Source organism: Colossoma macropomum, unplaced genomic scaffold (genome assembly GCF_904425465.1).
Source record: "Colossoma macropomum unplaced genomic scaffold, Colossoma_macropomum, whole genome shotgun sequence".
In the NCBI taxonomy this organism is placed as follows: domain Eukaryota; kingdom Metazoa; phylum Chordata; class Actinopteri; order Characiformes; family Serrasalmidae; genus Colossoma; species Colossoma macropomum.
The window spans coordinates 33,801,312-33,823,632 of record NW_023494796.1 but is presented as its reverse complement, the minus strand read 5'-3'; the positions used below and the strand labels follow the sequence as shown (position 1 = coordinate 33,823,632).

The window sequence follows — 22,321 nt, the reverse complement described above, 5'->3', positions numbered from 1 at the left end:
TGGTCTGTTTATTCTCCACTGATCAAGCAACACTCCAGATATTACGGCTACACGGAAACCGCTCAGAGTTCAGTCACGTTCTAGAATGGCTTTCATGAAGTGGATTTCACGCTGCAGGGACCGTCTCTGAAGATCAGAGCGCTAAAAGGTTGCTGCACGAGGAAAGGCGCAAAAAAAAAACAAAGAGAAAAAACATTTCGTTATCTCGGAGCATCTCCTACTTCGGAAAGGCGCGGGAGCTGGAATCGTTCACACAAGGTTATGAAGAGGTTCAACAGAAAAATGCAGCTCGACCCTTTAATACGGCCCAAGAATACAAATGCGCTGTGCCAATTACGCCTCAGCAAATGAACAGAAGCAGCACACATCACAGACTTCAAATTGAGAGGAGGAGCGTACGCGGAGTATCGATATGGCCCCGGCACACTAATGACCACTACGCTCTCTCATTAGCAAGCGCTGTGGTTTGAGACACTCTGCCGGCGAGAATAAGTGAATGACGACGGAGAAGAGAGTCAATGAATAGATGTTTTTTTATGGAAAATCAAATACCACCTCTAAGACTGTCACGCTAGATTGAATGTGGTGGGAAAACAAAAGGTAAGATTTTTATTTAACCCCTTAAACATCCAGGATGGGCCCAAAGCTTTATTACACACATCTATAATCTAAGAACAGCTCAGCCAGTTTGCACTGAAGCCCCTGTAGTTATTGAATAATAAGCATTAATATGTAATAAGCCTGGGATTTGAAGGGTTTAACCCCCAACGAATACACTAGGGATGCTAAATGGAGCGATTTGTACTGAAACCCCACTGCTATAAATACTAAGCCAAGGCCATGGCTGATAGTAGAAGCAGGAATCTCTAGAGGCCCCATGATATCATGATTCTTGAGCCATGTTGTGATTCCACATTGATTTTTAAAGATGTTAGGTATTGCAGCATAACGATTTGCTACTTTTGACCTCAAATTTTGGCTTCAAAAGAAAACATTCCCTGTTTTATCTAATAAAGTTTACACTTCCTTCGATCTTACTTACTGAATGCAGGCAGAATCAAGAAGCAGCACTCACTCTGCTTCCTCTTACATGGACAAATTTAGCAAACGTGCTTGTCCAGAGCAACTTACAATGGAAGAAGGCAGCATTAGGAGTCTATACACTTAAAAATAAAGGTTCAAATGTGGTTCTTAGTGAGGATGTATGATGAAATGATGGTGCTTTTGCCCAGAGCTTTAAAAAGGGACCACTGTCCAGAGTGTCAATGGTAGATTAATGTAGCTAGAACCATATCGCTGTTGTCGGAACAAAACCTCGTATCTCCAAATTGGTAACTTTACAGGAGAAGGAAAAAACACACTTTACTTTTAATGTAAGTCAATGGAACCTATTGGTCTATTAAAAATTTTGTGAATGTGAAAGACTGCTCTGCCCAAACAAGGTACAAAAATAAAAATAAAAACAGAAAAAATACAATATTTTTGTTGGACAGTGATGATACAATCTATTGCACTGATATTTGCACTGTTCTTAATGTGAATGTATGCTTCCAGGAAAAATGCTTAATCGGTATAGAGCAGTGTTCTCCAGCTCTGATCCTGGAGAACTACCTTCTTTCAGAGCCTCGTTCCACCTGCTCCAGCTCATGAACCTCATCCCAAGTCCCTGTTAGTAAGGGGGCAGGGCAGCTTAGTGGATACAGGTTGGAACCAAACTCTACAGGAAGGTAGCTCTCCAGGACCAGGGTTGAAGACCACTGGTTTTAGAACCATTAATTGAAAGGTGCTTTAGGGAACCTAAAGTGGTTCTTGTATCCTTGTTTTTAAGACTGTAGCCTAAGGACTCTAATTGGCATTGAGGTTCTTGCCTGGACAGGTGAACTGACCCTTTTATTTTCCATATGTTGTGGTGTTATCCACTACACTATCCAATGGATCCTAGTAATGTTAGCTCTGGTTGAACTTGAAGGATAAAGGGGCTTCTCAGTGTCATAAGAAAGCAATGGAATCTGGTATCCTACTGAGGTCTGTAAATATTAACATTTAAATTATACTTCGGCTTTTGTGTATCGATACTAAGACTGCAATGCTATGCTGAATCAGTTTCTTCTCCCACCCTTAGCTGACAGGGAGGCTAGCCCACTGATTGGCCCGGCTGACACCTGTGCTGGATTGCCTGCTCTGTTTAGTGGGCCAAACACTCAATTATACACTCGGACGGCCATGACACATTTGGTAACTGGAGTTTGGAGCCGCAGCTGACAGTGAGGATGAGCGATGTGTCGGTGCTCAAGGCATATCCGAACGGATAATGTACAGCTGTTCACATCTGGCCCCTTCTTCCACTCGCTCTTAACCAGTCGACGGTGGTGAGGATCTGTCTTGCCGTCGTCAGACAAAGCAGCCGCCTCCATGAATCAATGCCAGGGCTTCTGCGTTGGTGGGAGGACTAAAAAAGAGGCAGCTTGGGTGCCGCGATATAAATGTCATGATTCACTAGTGCCACGAAGCGCGGATGACTGCGGAGGGTTATAATACCTGAGGAGGGGGTGGGGAGAAAACAATACTGCTTTGAATTTGAGAAAAAAACGAGAGGAACGTTTGGGAGGAGGGACTGAAGACGAGGGGGGAAAATGGAGGGGGTAGGGAGAAAAATATTTGAGAACCATCTGTTGAAAAATGCCAGGCCTGCTAGCATCAGCTGTGAGCTCGGAGGAAAAAAACGCTCCCGCTCAGTGGCGGCTCGGAGCTATTTGGGATTACAGTCAGGACGACAGAATGCAAAGGCGGCAGCCAGGGCTGTTATCTGCTGTCAAAAACGAGGCGCGCGGCTAGTTTCCCGCTTTTAAAGCCAACGCGAGAAGGGCCGTCTTAATGGAGCTGTGTAATTGAAGGCAGCGTTCACACCGGGGCCAAGCACAAATTCCCTCGTTGCATTCATTGAGTCACACTGGAGGAGGAGGAGGCCTTTCCTGCGAAGATGGGACTGTCCTTTCTCGCAGAGCATCTATTCAGCATGTGAATGCGAGATATCTGGCCAGCGTGCGCTGAGAGCACAGCGGCGGGATCAAAGAGAAGTGTTCGGAGACGGGCGGGTTCATTTGTTTTGAGGCAAATGCAGATGTACTGGAGAGAAGCGGGGAAATGAGGGCGAGAGCGTGACGAGAATGAGACGATTTAAATGCAAACGCAGGAGGCCAGACTTCTCCATTAGAGCTTGCCCCCTTTTTCAGGTGTCTCTCTATGGACCATTAGAGATGAGGCTGGAGGGTAATGTATAAGCCAAGTGCTGTAAGCTTTTACAAAACATCTCCGTTCGTAGATGGCTTCTGGACCCGGATTTTCTGCTTTCAAAAGCCTGTAAGACCGCAACAGCATTCGCTGCGATGGCCGTGACCTATATTTAAAAAATAAACATACTTCTGAATCAGGCGAAAGGCAGGTCTACACGCTGAGGACAGAAGTGTTCTCACAGTAGTGGAGGTTCAGCAGTCACACACTCTTAAAGATGAAGGTTCCTAAATGGATGTTGACTTGGATGTTTCGTTCTAGCAATAAAAAACTGAACATTTCAATTAGGGAGGTTCTTTAAACTGTAAAAAATGTTCAATAAACAGAAAGTGCAACCAACTTATAAGACTGAACTTTAAAGGAAATACTGTGCAATCTCCTAAAGAATGGAAGCTGTAATAAAGAGAGTGGACACACTAAATATTAATAAAGGATATTCTACTTAGCTGTTGAGGCTTCTGTGCAATTTTATGTTAAATATATCCCCCTCTTTCTTCTCCTAATGCTAAAAAATTAATAACATGCACTTAATCTCAGTTTTGACTCGAAATAAAAAAAAACAACGACTTTTTTGATGCATTTACAAAGCAGGTTCTTTAACCCTCTCTCTGGGGTCTACAAACTCACCTGCATGTTAAATTCAATGCTTCTATATCTGTGTCTGTATCTTTGTGATGATCCAGCTCAGAAATCCAGTTCAAACACTTCCTGAATCTGTAGAGTCGCCCTTTCCATTCCATCTTATCACGAGATCAAACGAGACTCACATCCGGAGTTATGGAACCAATGGATTTGTGTGTCCGTCTACATTCTATGTGAAACTGACCAATGGACACTCAGGAAATCACTAAGGACTGACCATCACGCCGGAAACCCTTCATTCTTCATTCAGTCCACATCGGAGACTCATGTGAAATGGTGTGCAGAGAGTTTACAGCTGCTGAAGCTGCTGCAGCGGTTTTGGAAAGTAGTGATGAAGATAACGGAGCATTTAGATATGAAACATATGAGGCTCATGATATATGAAGAGCCTTTAAAGGGGGGTTAAAGAAAGGGGTTCTTCTACAGCATCGCTCCAAAAAAACTCTTTCTGGCCCCTTTAAAAGCATGTATGTCCAGAGGAAAACAAATCTGTCAACCCTTCTAAAACACTCCTGATTGGCCCATGATGCCCCCTTAAAGACATGATTAAAACCCCCTTTATGTATCAACTAAAACCTGCTAATGTACATATCAAAAGACTGTTTGCTTTTACAAAAGCGAGTGACATAAGTATTCACCACCGAGAGTAGGCCACAATCAAATGATTGCTGGAGGTTCACGCAGTCACACATCCGCACCTTTGTTAGCATACATCAGTAATGCAATCAAGCCTGTGATTACAGCTATTTAAAACTCAAGTGTGCGTCTTCCTGCTAACATCTGCATAGCATTTCCCAATATTTACAAACTCTTTCCCTGAGCAACAACAATGCCAGGCGGAAAAAAAGCACGCACACGTGCGGCCGAAATATTGGAAGCAGATGATGCGCTTAATGGAATTACAGCACGTTCATATCGAAGACTTCATTTAAATACTTTACCTTGATAGCACTAATTATGTCTGATGAAAATTACTAGGAATAACGACGCATTAATAACGCTGCCAGAGCGCGAACAGTCCTGATATCCTTCTGTGGCTGACATAGTTCACTTAAACACGCTCCTTTTGACCTTCCATGTGGAAAAATAAGTCAGATGTTCAGAATGAATCCAAATTATAAGCGGAAATAATTTTCTACTGAGGTGACCTCTCTTACTCCAATAATGCAGACATCTTTGATAAGGTCTAACACTGCATTCCACACCACACTAAACCCAAACCACAGGACTTTGAACACAACTCTGAACAAAGGCAAGTTTGCTAACGGAAAATCTGCAATTAAGGCAAAAGAAAAGACTGTCTGTCCACTTTACACACAAACTCAGCCGCAATATAGTTTCAGGGTGTAAGTTATCATGATAATGGCAGCATATCGTCATATTGGCCACCACTAATGGATGTTTCATTATCTTAGGAAAGGTAAATGCAAATGAAACCTTTTTAGCCTAATGTACAGCTGATGGTTTTTGATTCTCCATCAATTGATTAGCATTAAAGAAGACATTAGGCTGTGACTGGAACACTGAAGCTGAGTGTTGTCATGTGCCGAGGCACCCAAGGACAGCTACTCGTGCTGGTTTGACTTCAGTGGCTCATAAAAGAAAGTTATTTTCTTGAGAGGCAAATCTGCTGCAAGTTCAGCTCAGAAGCACAAGCTACCACTGGGACTTAGATCCAAAACCCAGCTGTGCCATATGCTGCCTGTGACTGGGGGTTCCAAAGAACATTACGGGCTGTGTTCGGATCGTGAGGGAAAGGCAGCAGGGTCCGTCTGTCCCCATATGGCTAAGCTCCATTCCCACCAATTGGCATCCATATGACTCAAAGGTAAAACAGTGCAGCTTGGTCAGGAGCAGCGGCTGGATTCATACCCGTCAGAGGAGGCACGCTGTCTTCTGAGATTGGTGTTGTTGCAATATGGAGCGATCTGTTTATTCCAGGCTCCTGGACAAAGCTAAACTGTTAAAAGGCGTCATCATTCACCAGAAAGATCCAGCAGCATTGTGCAGTGGAAGATGGAGAACCAGGATTATTCCAAGGCCTTGGCTAAAGGGGGCCACAAGTAGGCCCGACATTAAGGCCCAAGCCCATTTCTTCTTTTTACCCCTACCCCTTGTTTTTGAGTGTTGGAACTGAGTTACAGGGTAGTGGTTGAAATCTTCCCTCTGAAATGGGACCCTCAAATAAAAAGAGCATCACTTCATTAACAGCTACCAGCGCTGCTCTGTAGGCGACCCTGCCAGTCTGCAGTGACAGCAGAGGAGGGTAAAGTTCAGCTCCTCACTGCTGGGCTTTAGTTACATTTAGGGACTCATATGATCTTCAAAGAGGGGGGCAATTATTTATTATCACCCACCACTAATTCTTCAGTGATATGAAGCTGAAGTCAGATATTCACCAGATTCTTGTATGAATTTTCACGTTCCACCTTAAATGGAACAGCAGTTCTGAAGTCTGAGGCGGCAGAATGTACCTGCTGCACCATTTAAGGTGGAACAGAAAATCTACCTACCTAGCTACCAAGTATTTTTATGCTTGTTATGAAGAAAAGGACCATAATACACTGAAACAACATTAACTAAGATAATACGATGGTTACTGTATTTTAAACAGAGAAAATTCTCACATTTGTGGGTTTCTTTGGTCTCTTGTTCAGCCATTTTCTCACAACTCTCCGTTTGGAGGGTCATGTAGCTCTAACACTTCGCCCTACCCCTCTGTCTCAACAACAATCAGGACATCCTGCCCCTAGACATGAACGCACAAAACTGAGGGGTAGGGCTAAGTGGTAGGGATGAGGGGTGAAATGGGACTGAGCCTAAGGAGGAAAGGAGTAGAGGATTCTAGAGTGCCTCTCTGATCTCCATGAACCCACAAAGCTTCTTGACTTTAGACTTGCCGTGCATTGAGCATGTACACTGTTGAGCTTCTGACAAGGAAATGCAGAAACATGTACTATTCATTGTGACGGCCTACAGGTGCAGCCGTGACTGAAACACCTCAAGCCATGGGCAGAATGCTCCTCCCCCTGATCGAGGACAGCTGTAAGGAAGCAGGGGAGTTTGAGAGCAAGAGGGTGGGACTTTGACCACAGAGCCACTTGCACATGGCCTAAAAGACAAAGAGAAAGGACTCTCAACGGGACTCAGCACAGCTGAGGTGGCTTTACTTGGGAATGATCACACTTAAGACATATAAATAAAGCACTGTATTCACTCGCGCTGGTGTTTGTGTGTTTCCGAGCTCTCGTCAGGTTTCCCAGTCAGCCCTCTCCAGGCTGATGCCACAGTATATATTGCTGTTTTGTTAAAAATACGATTTACAGTTATACATTTAAATGTTTTTAAGTTTCTCTTAGGTTCTGAATGAGTGACACTATTGGGAAAAGAACAAAATACTAAGAATAAAAAGCTCTGAGAGCAGAGGCTGGGGACCTTGGACCTCCAGCTACTATGACTGGAAGTGACAATCATTTAGACTGTGTCATAGTTCATTTGCATAATGTTGAGAAAATTTCAACTTGTCACTTGTTGCTAAATCACACAGAAATCATGCACTCCCAGGAAACGACTGGTCGCCTGTCGCTCTGTCGCCTGCTGGTGAGAACATACAATTAGAGAGCGTAGATATACAGCAGCTCCCCATTTCACTGGCAGTGCTTTTCAATGGAGTTCATACAATACGATTCACCTTAAAGAAGCTGATTTCACTAAAACTGCAGTAATACTGTAGCAGTTAAAAGTAGCTGCCAGCTTTGCACGTCTTACCTAAATCAGATGGGGTTTACTAAGGGTACTTAGTGTGCACTGTGTGACTGTATTGTCTACAAAACACCAATATCGGGCTTATCGATTTGTGATATTAAAGGACTCGGATTGGGACTGGTGCAAAGAAACTGGATCAGGACACCCATAACATTTTCATACCTGATGCATGTCCCACCGTTCCGGCATGGCTGGTGCTGGCACACTGGTGTATCGCAGTTCTGGATGTTTCTGCCTCGGACCGCCTCCCCAGCGATGTAGACTTCTCTGGAGTTGACCTGCAGCTCACGAATGCAGCCTTCAAACCCGGACACATCACCTGCGCTGTCGTGCAGCTCGGAGAGAGACGGAACGCCGCCCAGGAAAGTGGGCCCGAATGAGACCTAGGTGTGAAAAGAGACTGTTTAATGTACATTGTGGGGGTGGGCGATACGACTAAAAGATCAATTTATGACACACCAAGACATTTTCACAATATACAAATTGAGGTTTGGAACTGAAAGTGCTACATAGCATAAAAATCTTTGAGCACATTCATTCACTTAACTCAATTAAACAGGACTAATTGTGCTCTTCTATCTACAGTTTGCTGTGATGTAGCGATTACGACAAACATCGTCTTCCACAACGGTTTTGACAGCACAATCTGATTGGAGAAACATTTTATAGTGCTGTTATTCATGAGAACAGCATATTTTTACCAAAACAGACATATTATTCCACTGAGCACAGGCTGCCAAGTCCCTTCACAGCGTGCTTTAAGCTGCTAACCATTATTGAGTTTCTACTTTAGCACATATGAAAATAGAAAACTGACATTAGATGAGATTTATATGGTAATGTTTGACCTACAGCCCGTTTGGTCAGATTCTAAAGAGTGTGACAGCTGGTCAAAATCAAATTCTGAACTTGTTGTTGCTTCTAAACAAGCTTTCGGTGAACAGCTGTAACAGAGAAACTGCTAAACAAACTGGAATCAGCCAGAAACAAACAGAACTCAATTCCGCAACCAAGATGGGCTGTGAGATGTTTTATAGACTGACTAAAACAAAACACTCAGGTTAGTCTGGGAAATACTGAAGAACTGCCGATATTAAAGCACATTTGATTGCTTTTACTTTACTTTTTTCTTTGTTCTGCAGGACTGTTGTAAAAAAGCTATAGGATATTGGAGATCACTTGTTAGCATAATGAAATACTGCCCTCTCATACTGTATAGTTTACTGTACAGTAATATCTCTTCTTGTGCACTGCACAACAATATAATTCACTATAAACTGCTGCGCTGTGATGTAACTCTTTACCCGACAGACCCTTTGGCCCAGTCCCATTTCACCCCTTGCTCCTACCACTGAGCCCTTAGCCCTCTGTACTGTGCGTTCAGGTCTAGCGGTAGGGTGTCCTGATTCTTGTTGAGATAGAGGGGTAGGGTGAAGTGTTAGAGCTGCATGACCCTCCAAACGGAGGTTTTTCAGAGACTCCAAACAGAGAGTTATGGGAAAAAAGAAAAACTGGCAAGATGGAGAACAAGAGACCAAAGAAACACACAAATGTGAGAATTTTCTCTGTTAAAAATTACAATAACCATCGTATTATCTTAGTTTAATGGTGTTTCAGTGTATTTTGGTCCTTTTCTTCATTATAAGAATAAAAATGCTTGGTGGCTAGCTAGCTAAATTTCCCGTTCCACCTTAAATGGTGTAGCAGCTACATTCTGGTGCCTCAAAACTGCTGCTCCATTTAAGGTGGAATGGGAAAATTTGAACAAGAAGCTGGTGAATATCTGACTTCAGCTTCATATCACTGAAGAATTAGGGGTGGTGATAATAAATAATTGCCCCCTCTTTGAAGATCATATGATGCCCTAAATGTAACTAAAGCCCAGCAGTGAGGAGCTGAACTTTACCCTCCTCTGCTGTCACTGCAGACTGGCAGGGTCGCCTACAGAGCAGTGCTGGTAGCTGTTAATGAAGTGATGCTCTTTTTATCTGAGGGTCCCATTTCAACCACTACCCTGTGACTGTAAAATGGGATTGGGCCTTTAATACTAGACGTCTAACTTCCTCTCATGAAAAGTCACAAAACAGTTAACAGTTTACTAATACTTTGCACTTGTACTTGAAGACATTAAGAAAAGTTATTTTAGCATCAATGGAAATAAAAAAAGAATAAAAAATAGATTTTCCATTGACTGTGAACGTGTCCCAGATATCAAACTCTTCAGCAGTAACACATACTGGAAATTAAACCCTTTTGTTCTTCCCACGGCCTTGTAAACGTTCCATTTAGCTCAACATAGAATCTGAGGCACTGCTGCCTAACTTAGCACAATTACGGCTACATATAGAAACAGTCAGCTTGCTCCGGCTGATAGGAAGGAAAAAGACCCTCACTAAATGTGGGTGATTAGCAATTTGTGCACAAGTATGAAATAACTACTTAAGCTTTACTTGATTCATAAGCGTTTGTGATTACATCTACAGCGGACAAAATAATGGAAAGTCAGACACACAGGATGAGTCTTAGTGAATGAATGCCAATTAGCAGTATGTGTCGGATATGAAAGAGGTCTGAGTATCAGATTTCTTTTTTTAATTTAACATGAAGGAATTTCAGGCCAAATTTGCAGGTTCATTCATAAAAACTGTTATTTTTTAACAGTTAATTAATAAAGCATCCAAGTATGCGGTTCAGAATAAGAAGGAAGCGAAAAGAAAGTGAGGCAACAGTTAAAAACTAAAATTTATCAGAAGACGGTTTTGTTGAAGTGTGTTCAGATTCCTCAGTTGAACCTCTCCAGGTGCTACTTCAAAACAGTGCAGACAAAACTAGCCAGTTTCCTTAAAAATGAGGATCATGTTGAGAACCTCCTCAAAAACCCAGGACTTTTTACAAAATTTGCCTTGTGGGCAGGGGTGTGGCCATGGTCAGGCCATGGTTAGGCCAAGGTACCTGCCCAGATCAGTCACAGGCCAACTCAATCAAACGGGAAAGAATATTTATTGTGCTGAATTATTTAAGATAACTACATTTGATTTGTCTTCTGTTGTGCTGTCACTGTATTAGAGCTGGTCAAATAATTATGCTGACCACCAAGCGCCTTCTCAACCCGCACAGCAACCGCTGCTTTCCACCATCGCTCCAAGCTGCGTGAATTCACACCAGTGTTTGAATTTGAAGCTCCAGTTGTGGTTAAAAGACGCACCTGGGGGGGGTTTAAAGTGAGATTCTAAAGAAAAGGTGGTTCTTCAAGGGTTCTTCAGTGAAGAAAATAAAACCATAAACACTCAAATAACCCTTTGCCTGATTAAACCCTTGCATCATGAAAGGGTTCTTCAGACTGATGGAGAAGGTGCTGTAGATGCTGCTGATATGGGTTCCATACAGCACCAAAAGGGTACTTCTGTTTCTACTTCTCCGATGTCAAGCTTGTAACCATGAAAGAACTCTTTTCAGCTCCATATAGAATCATGTTCTTTAATAAAGAACACTTGAAGAATCATCTTGTTGTTTTCAACCCATTCAAAGCTGAAAAACGTCATCGGTTTTCTGTCGTCGTCAGTTTTACTACAAAGGCTGAACTCTGTTACTTCAGTGAATCAAAGGTAAGACACGAATGGATCAGGTTTAGGTTTTTAAGTCTGCAGTGTTTTCTCGTCTTTTCACATCTCAGCTGTCTGAATTTATCTCAGTCACGTCGTCTTCTTGGGGTCCACCCGCTGTGTCCATTTAGCCTATGACGACTAGGCTTAGGTTATTACGTTAGCTGTGTTGTTTTTCCCGCCTTTGTGCATCTCAGCTGTCTGATTCTAGCTTTCCGTTGGTTATGTCGTGTTCACTGGGCAATCGTGCCTGTGGTGAGCAGATGCCTGCTATACCGTCTTTACAGTGAAGCATGCTGCAGTGTTTGATGTTTTTATGTAAATCCAGTGTTTTGGTTGATCTACAGAATGTGGTAACACCACAGACGGTCAAAGTGTTGGAACAGGTAGGATGATGCCTCCACGGCTGTCTGGAGCAGTTTACAGTCTGATGTAATGACGTTTTGAAGTATCTACCAAACTGGCCTACTCACTTTTTCCCAGGCCAACCCAAAAATGTATTTCTGCCTATGCACTGCTTGGATTAACACCAGCATAATGTGAAGCGTCTAATTCCAGTAGTGTCCATATAGGCTTAGTATTATGTAGCACTATGGTAGAAGTGGTGCATATTCACAGTTTTGGCATTTAACTTACATACCCGGTTGGACAGTTCTTCAAGGGTTCTTCAAGGGTTCTTCAGTAAAAAAAATGGTTCTATATAGAACAATGAACACTCAAAAAATGTTGCATCATGAAAGCATTCTTCAGATTGATGGGGATTGGATTTATATGGTTCTATACAGCACCAAAAAGGGTTCTTCTATTTTTACAGGCTTGAGATTGAACACTTTTTGGTGCTATATAGAACCATTTTCAAAAAGGTTCTATATAGAACCATATACAGGATGTTCTCCATCAATATGAGAACCATTTAGCAATGCTAATTAATCATGCAAATAATTCCTGAGTGTTTATGGGTCTATATAGAACTGTTTTCTTTACTAAAGAACCCTTGATAAACCATCATTTTTAAGAGTGGCTACGGCCAAACACAGACATTTAAAGCATATAATGTGTATTAAGGTAATGTTTTCCTTTTATACTCTGCAGCTGCACAGACGTAAACTTAGGGTGTCTCTGAATATTAATGGAGCCTATTAATGGTTAGCCTATTAGCTATCTGCTGCTCAGAATACACTGCAGTTACAAAGAGCCTCTCCAAAACTCTCACAATAAATACTTACATAAGAGAGTGCATAGCCAAAATAACACTGGGCTGCGGATCAACAGATTGAGCTGATAGACAGGAGATCAGTCCATTCTGAGAGAAACTTGAGGAAGGTGTTAAGAATCAAGAGGTTCACATAGAATACAAATTATTTAGTTAAAATTACTTTTATCATTATCATTCATCACTCAAATCCCTTTTTTTATCACTTATCATTCAAATACTGTAAATTTCCACATGAGTTGTAAAAATCATTCCCCCATGGCAACTTATGCTACATTTATACTATGCAATAATCTTTTTTTTCCTTAAACAGGTCACTAATCTCTGCTGAACAAATATTTAAACAGTTAAATCAGAATTCCACTTTTTCAACTTCTGCAAAATCCAGTCAATATAAAAGTATGTAAACAAAGTATACGAGCATTTTATTGTAAAACTGCTCACTGTAGAGAAGCTTACCAAGTCTACAGTGGTGGTCGCCATGACTACAACACAAATATAGACATTTTATTTACTATCCAGAACCACCAGTGAACCTACACGAGTCTTCTGAGTTCATATGGAATGTTGATGATGGAAAATAGTGGCAAATCTGAAATAATAAGTTTTCTTTGGGGACTATTTTGCCTCACAGCGCCCTGCATGTATCCCTCCACCATGAATGGAGTTTAAGTTCTCTAAACTATCATAAAACAGTGTCTCAGTCATCAGGCAGTGAATTCATAACCATTTACTGTAGTAACTTTCTGTGAGGGAGCTTTTAGAGGAGGACGTCTGGTTCCTATCATCACCACTGTGAACAGTTCTGTGAGTTTATCTAGAACAGAGAACCACTCTGAACGACTCTGTTACATCTTAATGGGTAAATTATGAAATTCTTTTGCAAAAAAACTGGTGGAATTCTTCCAGAGAGTTTCTTCAGTAGTTATGAGGACCATGTCAATCTTCATCTCAACACAATATCCAGTCTGGTCAAAGCTGTTGACATTGCAATAATATTGCTCTACTGTCTGAAGGCAAACGGTGGGCGTACACTGTAAAGCTTGACATTAAAATGCATTGTTCTGCACTGCGTTATTCAGTCCACCTCTTGTACTGTCATCTGAACAATATACAGCAGTTTGCTCATTTGCTAGCGAACAGTATTTCTGCCTGTTGTTGTCTTGCTCCGTAGGCAGCAATACCCATATCAAACGAAATCAATATACAATTGAACACCTAGTTTCACCTGAGTCAGCGGAAATGTAGTCACAGTGCCTTACGAGAGGAAAATCGAAGCACCACCGCGCTGAGATTTGCTTATTTGTCTCTTAATGAATGGACTAGGGCGTAGTGAGTAGGGCTGCATTTTTCTTAGAAGTTGTCCGTCTTAGAAGTCCAGCTAATTTCCTGGTATGTAGTGATGAAACAGAGTAGGAGTCAATGACAGCAAAACCTGCGGGGGTCAACACTAATCAGACGAATGTACACTATATACTCCAGAAGACCCTCAGGGCCTTGTAGATCTTCAGAGAAGGCTGGACTGTTTCTGGGATACATGTCTGTTGATTTTTATTTAACAGAGTCATCGAACTTGCTGTATTTATACTCTGCAAACGTTGTAGAAGCACAACTTCACTGCTAAGCTTTGGTTTTAAACATTTCATTTAACATCTGTAGCTCAGTTTTTGCTGCTTTTGGAGATTCTGATCGTTTTAGCGTTTGTGAAGAACTTCTGTTTGCTGCTCCATCAGCTTGGTTGTCGCCATGCCAACAGCAGAGGCAACCGTGATTGGTCAATGAGTTTTTATTGCCGGCAAATAAAATGTCATGTTTTTTTTGCCACCCAAACAAAAAAAATAGTATTTACATGAGAGAACGTACTGGACTGAATGGTATGATTTTATAAAGTAAAATATATCGCTGCCGTCGGGACCTTCTATCTCCATTTTTGTACTTTTTGACATAATTTGAAAATGCCTCTTGGTCTTTACATTATTTGTAAATGTCATAATGAATGAATCAAAAGAAATGACCCAAAATGACCTGACTCCATTGACTTACATTAAAAGTAAAGTATGTTTTTTCCTTCTCCTGCAAAGTTACCATTTTGGAGATACGCGGTTTTGTTCTGACAACAGCGATATGTTAAAGTTTATTACAAACATCAAACACAACATACAGAATGTCTTTTACATGCTTTCAATGTTCATGTTTAATCTAGAACGGCCAAAAATTAATGTGCACCAGCTTTAGCATATTAGCTTAGTGCTAACATATTGTTAGAATCATAGATATCCATACACAGATGCCGCGTCTGACATAGCTGTCTGTTGTTCTCTATCTTAGGCGATGCATCTGAGCGTCCGCCATGTTGGAGAGGTCAAGATCCGCTTACGAACAAATTCACTTGTATTGAGAGACGAAGAGTCTCAGGATTAAATCAGCCACAACTTCCTTATTACTCAACCGATTTTCACCAAATTTTGTTTGTGGAACAGGAAAATTTGAACAAGATACTGTTTGATGCACCATTTAAGGTGGAATGGGTAAATTCAAACAAGAAGCTGGCTGATGCACCTTTTAAGGTGGAACAGAAAATCTATTATTAATATCTACATTGATTAAGGAATGCTACAACTTACCGAGCTACAAAGCTTTAACCATCATTGTAAATAAATAACTACTACATAAAGTTAAGATCCTGAATAGACTATTAAATGAAATCAGCTTAATATAAAACCAGAGGAAAACCAATCACATCAACAGGTTCTCTGTGCCTCATTAACCACACGGCCATATCTACACAAACACCATACAAACAATACACATCACACAGACATGAGTGTGGATCACTGCGTTCCCTCCGTTATATAATCCTATCCCACTTTCTGAGTGTGATATTCCTGAAATAGTGTAATTTTGGACAGTATCTTTATTAAACTGACGCTCTGTAATGGTACTGGATACAGTCCAGCAGTGATGCTGACCGCCCCAAAACAGCGGCGCACCATTGACGTGCCTGGTTGGACCCAACACGGCATCCAGGTATGTATATCTATGGTTTGAATGTAGATATCAGCGTCACTGTAGAGATTACATTTTTCCTGCTTTAGACATGGATGGCCTGAACTGAAGGTCTGGCTCTAACAGGCAGAGTTCACCACAGTTTATTACTGTACGTCTTATTAAAATGTCAACATGCAATGCATTTTGGGCCTGAATAGAAAACGGTTGCACTGCTGCAATATGAGAAAAGCTAATTAACAACTGTGGAGCTCATCACTATGATGAACTACTCGTTTTTTCCCCTGAGAGTGGAATCAAATTTATTACTCTTGATTTTCATCTGCTGTCTTATTAGTCAGCAGAGTGTAGAGTGTATGGACTGAGCTCCCCTGTTACTACCAATAAACATCCACTGAAACAACAGCCTTCCGAACCAGGCCTAATGACTGACTGCGCATGCCTGCGGTGAGCGCACTGATGTGCCATTAATCTGAATACAGCAGCAGGTAATTTGGTTCTGTAATATGTTAAAGGTATGATTGCATTACTTTTGCTTGACACAGCAGACGCCCCCTCTGAATAACACAGTGGCACAGTTACACATCGAGTGTAGTTGATTCGGTGGCGGTTAGAGCTCTGCAGTTACCTCTGACACGCGCTCGGCCACATACTTCTGCCGTCGATTAGCTGTTCCATTAGCCACAGCTATTTCAATCATACATAACCCTCCATCTTCACTGACAGGCAGGCGGTATCTGAGAGAGAGAGAGAGAGAGAGAGAGAGAGAGAGAGAAGAAATTAGAGAGAGAGAAAAGGAGAGAGAGAGAGAGCAAGAAATGAGCCATAGAGACGGCAAGAGAAAGAAAGAGAGAGAGAGAGAGAGAAAGAGTGAGAGAGAAATCAGGAGGGAGGAGAAGGAAACAGAGAGGGCAAGAAAATGGGTACGGGGTGTATGAGTGAGTGAGAGAGAAAGCGAGAAAGCAAGAAAAGGCGAGAGAGAAATGAAAGAGAGAAATGAGAGAAAAAAATGATAGAGCGAGAGAGCAAGAAACAGGAGAGAGAGAAACAAGAGAGATAGAAACAGAGAGAGAAATGGAAGAAAGAGAGAAGCGAGATAGAGAAACAGTGAGCGTGAAATGGGAGTGAGAGAGAAAAGGGAATGTGATAGGTAGAAAAAAGAGACAGAGAAAAGAGAGAGAGTGACAGGAAAAGGAAAGATATAGAGCAAAAGTGGGAAAGTGAGGGATGAGTGAGGGAGGGAGAGGAGGAGAGCACAGTAAGAGTGAGCAGGAGCGAGGGAGGGAGGAGAGAGAGAAATGATAGTGTGAGAAAAAGGAGAGAGAGAGCAAGAAATGACAGGGAGAGAGAAGTAAGATAGAGAAATAGTGAGAGAAATGGGAGTGAGAGAGAAAAGGGAATGAAATGTAGAAAAAAGAGAGAGAAAGGAGAGAGAGAGAGTGAGGGAGAATGAAGGAGAGAGAGGTAGAGAGAGAGAGAGAGAGAGAGAGAGAAGGAGAATACAGAAAGAGAGTGAGGGAGAGAGAGAGAGCACAGTGAGAGTGAGGGAGAGAGAGAGAGTGAGTGAGGGAGAAAAAGAGAGGGAGTGAGGGACAGAAAGAGAGAGGGAGAGAGAGAGTGAGGTAGAGGTAGAGAGAGAGTGAGGTAGAGGTAGAGAGAGAGAGAGAGGGAGAGAGAGAGGGGGGAGGGGGGGGGGAGGGAGAGGGGGGGGAGAGAGAGGGGAGAGAGAGAGTGAGGGGAGAGAGAGAGTGAGGGAGAGAGAGAGAAAGAGTGAGGGAGAGAGAGAGAGTGAGGGAGAGAGAGAGAGAGAGAGAGAGAGAGAGGGGAGAGAGAGAGTGAGGGAGAGAGAGAGAGAGAGAGAGAGAGATAGAGAGATAGAGAGAGAGAGAGAGGGTGTAAAAGGGAGGGAAATCTCATTAGAACATGCTGCATTCACAATAAATCCATTTAAGCATGAAAATGATGCGGCCGTGTCCGGGCGAGCGGCGGTGTGGTAATGGAGCTGGCAGGACTACTGACTCTCGCCGCTTCAAAAAACTCACCGTGACGCTGCATCAACCCTGCGCCGGACAGAGTCAGAGTCAGAGACTCTATCAGCCTCAATCCCCCCACCACTACACCCCCCCAGCAAAGCCTTTTCCTCATTTACTTCTACAGTAAAACAGACTGAGCTCCATCTTCAGCGTGGAACTCGGCTTGGCCACCATTAAAAGGTCTCCCACTGGCAGGACTAGAAAGGCAGGCGCTCAGAGACGGAGCTGCTAATGTGCTGCCAGAAGGTGCAGACGGTTTAGGGCTGGGGTTCTGATGATTTCAGCAGATACGCAGGACTTCGGTTCTGATGACTGGAGAACAGGAAAACAGGCTGTTAAAAACACACAGATTAAGCGATCACCTCAAAGAAACGCCGGCTTTGTTCTTTAATGGGCGACTACTGAGGCGATACGCTCGGGAATTGCTCCATCTGAGCGAGTTCAGCCGGAATTTTTGAAGGCCTGTCATGGAAAGAGCACGTTCTCCAGCACCTGGACAGACACCGGACTCAATAACCGGGGCATTAAAACATCATTACCATGTACCTTTTTCACCGTTTTTATATTAGAGTAATGAATATCTGCTCATTCACTACCTTCATTCATGACAGCAGAATTTTGACTGAACGTACACTCTTAAAGAGATGGTTCTAAAGTAAGGAAAATGGTTCTATGTAGAACCATGAACACTCAAGAACCATTTGCATGCTTAAATGGTTCTCTACATGGTGAAATGGTTCTCCAGATTGATGGGGAATGTATTGTATATGGTTCTACATAGCACCAAAAAGGGTAAGGCTATTGTTATAGGCTTACATAGTAACAATATAAGAACCATTTTTCAAAAAAGGATTCTATATAGAACCATCATCAATACATTCTCCATCAATCTGAAGAACCATTTCACCATGCAAAGAACAATTTAAGCATGCAAATGGTTCTTTGAGTGTTCATGGTTCTGTATAGAACAGTTTTCTTTATTAAAGAACCATAGTGTAGTTCTTTGACATGGTGAAATGGTTCTTCAGATTGATGGAGAATGTGTTGTATATGGTTCTATGTAGCACCAAAAAGGGTTCTGCCATTCTTATGATGTCACGCTTGTAACAACAGCAGAACCTTTTTGGTGCTATATAGAGTGATACACAACACATTCTCCATCAATCTGAAGAACCATTTTGCTCTGCAAAGAAGCACTTAAGCAGGTAAATGATTCTTGAGGGCTCATGGTATCATGTTACATGCATACGTAGAATTTAAGAAGATACGGGTCATTCTACAGAAACGTCCATTTTTGTGTCCCGAGCATTTACAGATATATTACAATTACGTTAGGGTTACAATTTATTTATATTTTAAAATAAAACAATAAGCTGTTTTAACAATTACACCTTCTTCTTACACCTTGAGCCTCAATTCAGCAATACTGGTTTTTAAAATTAAACATATAGAACTCCAAGCACCACAGAAGAGCTCATCCCCACAGTCATCTGTAAAGGCTGAGGCCATATTTTGAGGTAAAAACATGTTTCATTCTGCAGTTTTAACTACAATAATCTATACATGACTATGAAATATATAAATTAAATGACAAAGAAAACAAATAAATATTATAAAATATATAATGAAAGTTGTGGTCTCCAGGAGTCGAGTCACTGGTGTTAATGCGTAACAAAAAATCTCTTATTTTGAAATAAAAGTCACACTGATGACATCACTCGACTTCCTTTTACCTGTTTTCTGAGGATCTATGAAGAAAAGCTCATGGTGAGTCCACTGTGTCTTTCAGTTATCAGAGATTTTCTCATTTAGCTCATGATTTCATATGAAGCTTTTAGCTGAAGTCACTGGTGTGACCCACTTTATTCTGAGGTCACTGTGAAAAAATAGAACACAAATGGATTAAATTCCATATTTTAGTGGATATTCCCTGACTGACAACATGTGGTTTGATGCTCTGTAGCAGCCATTCTGTAAAATGCATTGTTTATTAAAAATGTCTCTGGTGTTCCTTTATTATGTGGAACACCAGTGAGGATCGGTAACACCAGTGAGGATCAGTAACACCAGTGACTCCTATGGACAGATAGAAAAGTGGACGTTTCTGTAGAATGACCCATATGCACAAATCAAGAGAATGCCTTCAGAGCCGAAAGGGTTGGATGAAGATCAGAGCATATTTAACGAGAACACTAAATGGTTCACATACTTTAATTATGTTTACTTTTCCTTTATGTTTTCGCTGTTCTTGGCTGGTGAGTTGTGGCCAGTTTGCCAGTCTAGCCTTGGTCATTTCTAGGGCGACACAAACTGCGAATGTCCACAGTGACTACGGCTTAAAGTACCGAACTGTTTACCGCGCTGCAGTACTGAGAAAGTACAGCACTTTCAACACACTGCGCAGCACTGTTCCTGAATAATTCAGCGTTAAGAGCTGAGGAGAAACAGGTATGACTGTAGGTTACACTGGCTTAAAGAGATATGATGACATCCCTCAATGAAGGCTCCAAGTAGGCCAATTCAGAAGAACACAGTGGGCCCAACGCTCTTGCTGCTGGTCTAGTGTTCTTCATAATAAAAAGGCCACACCATTCAAAAGGGATGCAGATACACGGCTGGTATGTTTGCACAGTCACATTATGCAGCCCTGCCCGTCAATGTTTATATTCCGCTGTCGTCTTCTCTCCGTTTTCATGGCGTCTGCCTCTCACTGCTGGTTTTGTGTACCGTATCCTTCCGCCGTGGGGGTGGCTTCCTCCAGGCTACCTTCGCTCCTTTGAAACGTCAAAGGATGACTCGTCCGTATTCATGTGCAGGAAAACGACGGCCCTAGCCTGAACTGAATGTAATGAAAGGGCCACTAACAGCAGCTTAGCACACGTTTGGCAGATATACAGCGGGGTCCAAAAGCCTGAGAATAGACAGAAAATCTGGAATTTATTCATTTAAGCCTGGAAATAACACAAAAATTCAAAACAAAGAAAAGTGATGAGAAGTAAAATGGCTAAATATTTAAGATTCTGACGAATGTCTGGGTCACTACTCATTTTAAAACAGATTTGTAAACTGACCATGGTTAGGTCTATTGTGAGTTAAAACAGTCTCCAAAGAAAACCTGTTATTTTCACATTTTCCACTATTTTCCCTTCATCAACACTGTATATATAGGTTAGAAAGACACGTGTAGGTTACGTGGTGGTTCTAGACAGTTAAGTTTGAGTTGTAGACACTGCTCCTCCTGGTTCCCATCACCACCACTGCAAAGAAATCTGAGGTGGCAAGTTTCTCCACAATCAAATACAACCGTCTTACATCAAAACACTCCGAATAACTTTGCATCTGAAGGTCTGAATTATGCAGAAACCTTCAGAAATCACCAGAATTCCTCTGTAAAGGTTCTACAGCAATTTAAGGGTTCTACCCAGAACCTTTATTTTATATAGCAGCATTGGCACAGAAAAAGAACTAGAGAATGTAGAGTGAGCAGGCGAATGCTCCTTTATTTTCAATATGAACTTCAACAGACGCCCAGCCCAGCGCTACCCCAACTTGAAACACAGATATAATTGGTGGACACAACATATAGGGAGGGTAGAAACTTCTAACCACTAGTTAACCCAAAGCCCACCCTCCTCGGACACAATTACGCCAATAAACACAACTACCACCAAACCACAGGACAACAACAGCCTGTTTGTACACCGGGAGAGTGGATCATCGAGAGCCGTTTTGCCTGGCCACACCCCCTAAGCTCCCCACAGCAGTGCAGCCAATGGTGGACAACACGATAAGGAGGTTCTTTAAACGTTAAGGTACTTCACATTCACACATCTCATTTACAGAAAAAGTGGTTCTCCAAAGAACCAACCACTGAACCCTTTATGGCACTTTTAACAGTGTAGGTCAGTAGATGATTACCAAACATCACCTGGACGGACAATCCAGAGTCCAGAGTTGATTCTTCTCGTTGTCTAGATAATTTGACTTAAAAAGCTTGAATCAACCACGAAAACCAATCAACTTGTCTCCAAAGTGCTTCTCTCACAACTGCAGGTTCCTCACTGTTTCTTCTTTGGAATCTATGTCGTCATCTATTAACACAACCCAACCAAATACCGAAATACCACAGCAACAGAGAAAATTACAACATTTCTGCAGAAGTTATAGCAAAATATTTGAGATGCTGAACATGGTGAATATGGCTTGCCTCTATTATAGAAGGGAAAAGAGCCAGAACAAAGTCACAAGAGTGGAAAAAATGCATTTCCTCAAAGTTTGCAGTGAAGTGTTCCACTAGAGAAAGCCCGAAACATCTTGATTTAGCATTCACCAAAATATCCCGTTGTCGCTCCATTCTTCTGCACTGTCAGCATTCTCGAAAAGCATCCTTCTTCTCGCATGTGGCTGCAACTTTCCCAGTTTTTGTTCTTTTCTGAACAGCAACAGTCTTTGTTCCAGCAGTTCTCTGATTGTAGCTCGCTTTCCCTTTTTGGAGGGTGGGGGAAGAGGGGCCTCTTTTAATGACCAGATGCACGCAATCAGGCCGATTGCCCTCACGCTAATTCCTACCAGCCTTCCAGGACACCTCCCTGAAGGCAATCAAAGCCCTACAAACTTCAGGTAGCGGCTAATTACGACGCTGGGGGAAGTTATGAAGCTCGTTCTGCATACAGATTGACAAATTAACACCCAATGAGGACGGCGAGCAGGAAACGCGAGCTGACGGCCCGAAGCGCGTAGCTACCTTAGCGCTTATGAGACTCGAGCGC

The 22,321-nt window shown here is 42.1% G+C and overlaps 1 protein-coding gene across 1 annotated transcript in view; it reads right to left on the bottom strand.

Annotated features, from left to right (window-relative positions):
* The window catches only part of eys (eyes shut homolog), a 433,237-nt gene that overhangs the window by 50,137 nt on the left and 360,779 nt on the right, over positions 1 to 22,321 (bottom strand). The window contains exons 38-39 of the mRNA XM_036583442.1: positions 16,148 to 16,256; positions 7,861 to 8,081 (exon numbers count right to left, since the gene is read on the bottom strand). Of these exons, the coding sequence (XP_036439335.1) occupies positions 7,861 to 8,081; positions 16,148 to 16,256 (330 nt within the window). The remainder of the gene's footprint in view (positions 1 to 7,860; positions 8,082 to 16,147; positions 16,257 to 22,321) is intronic.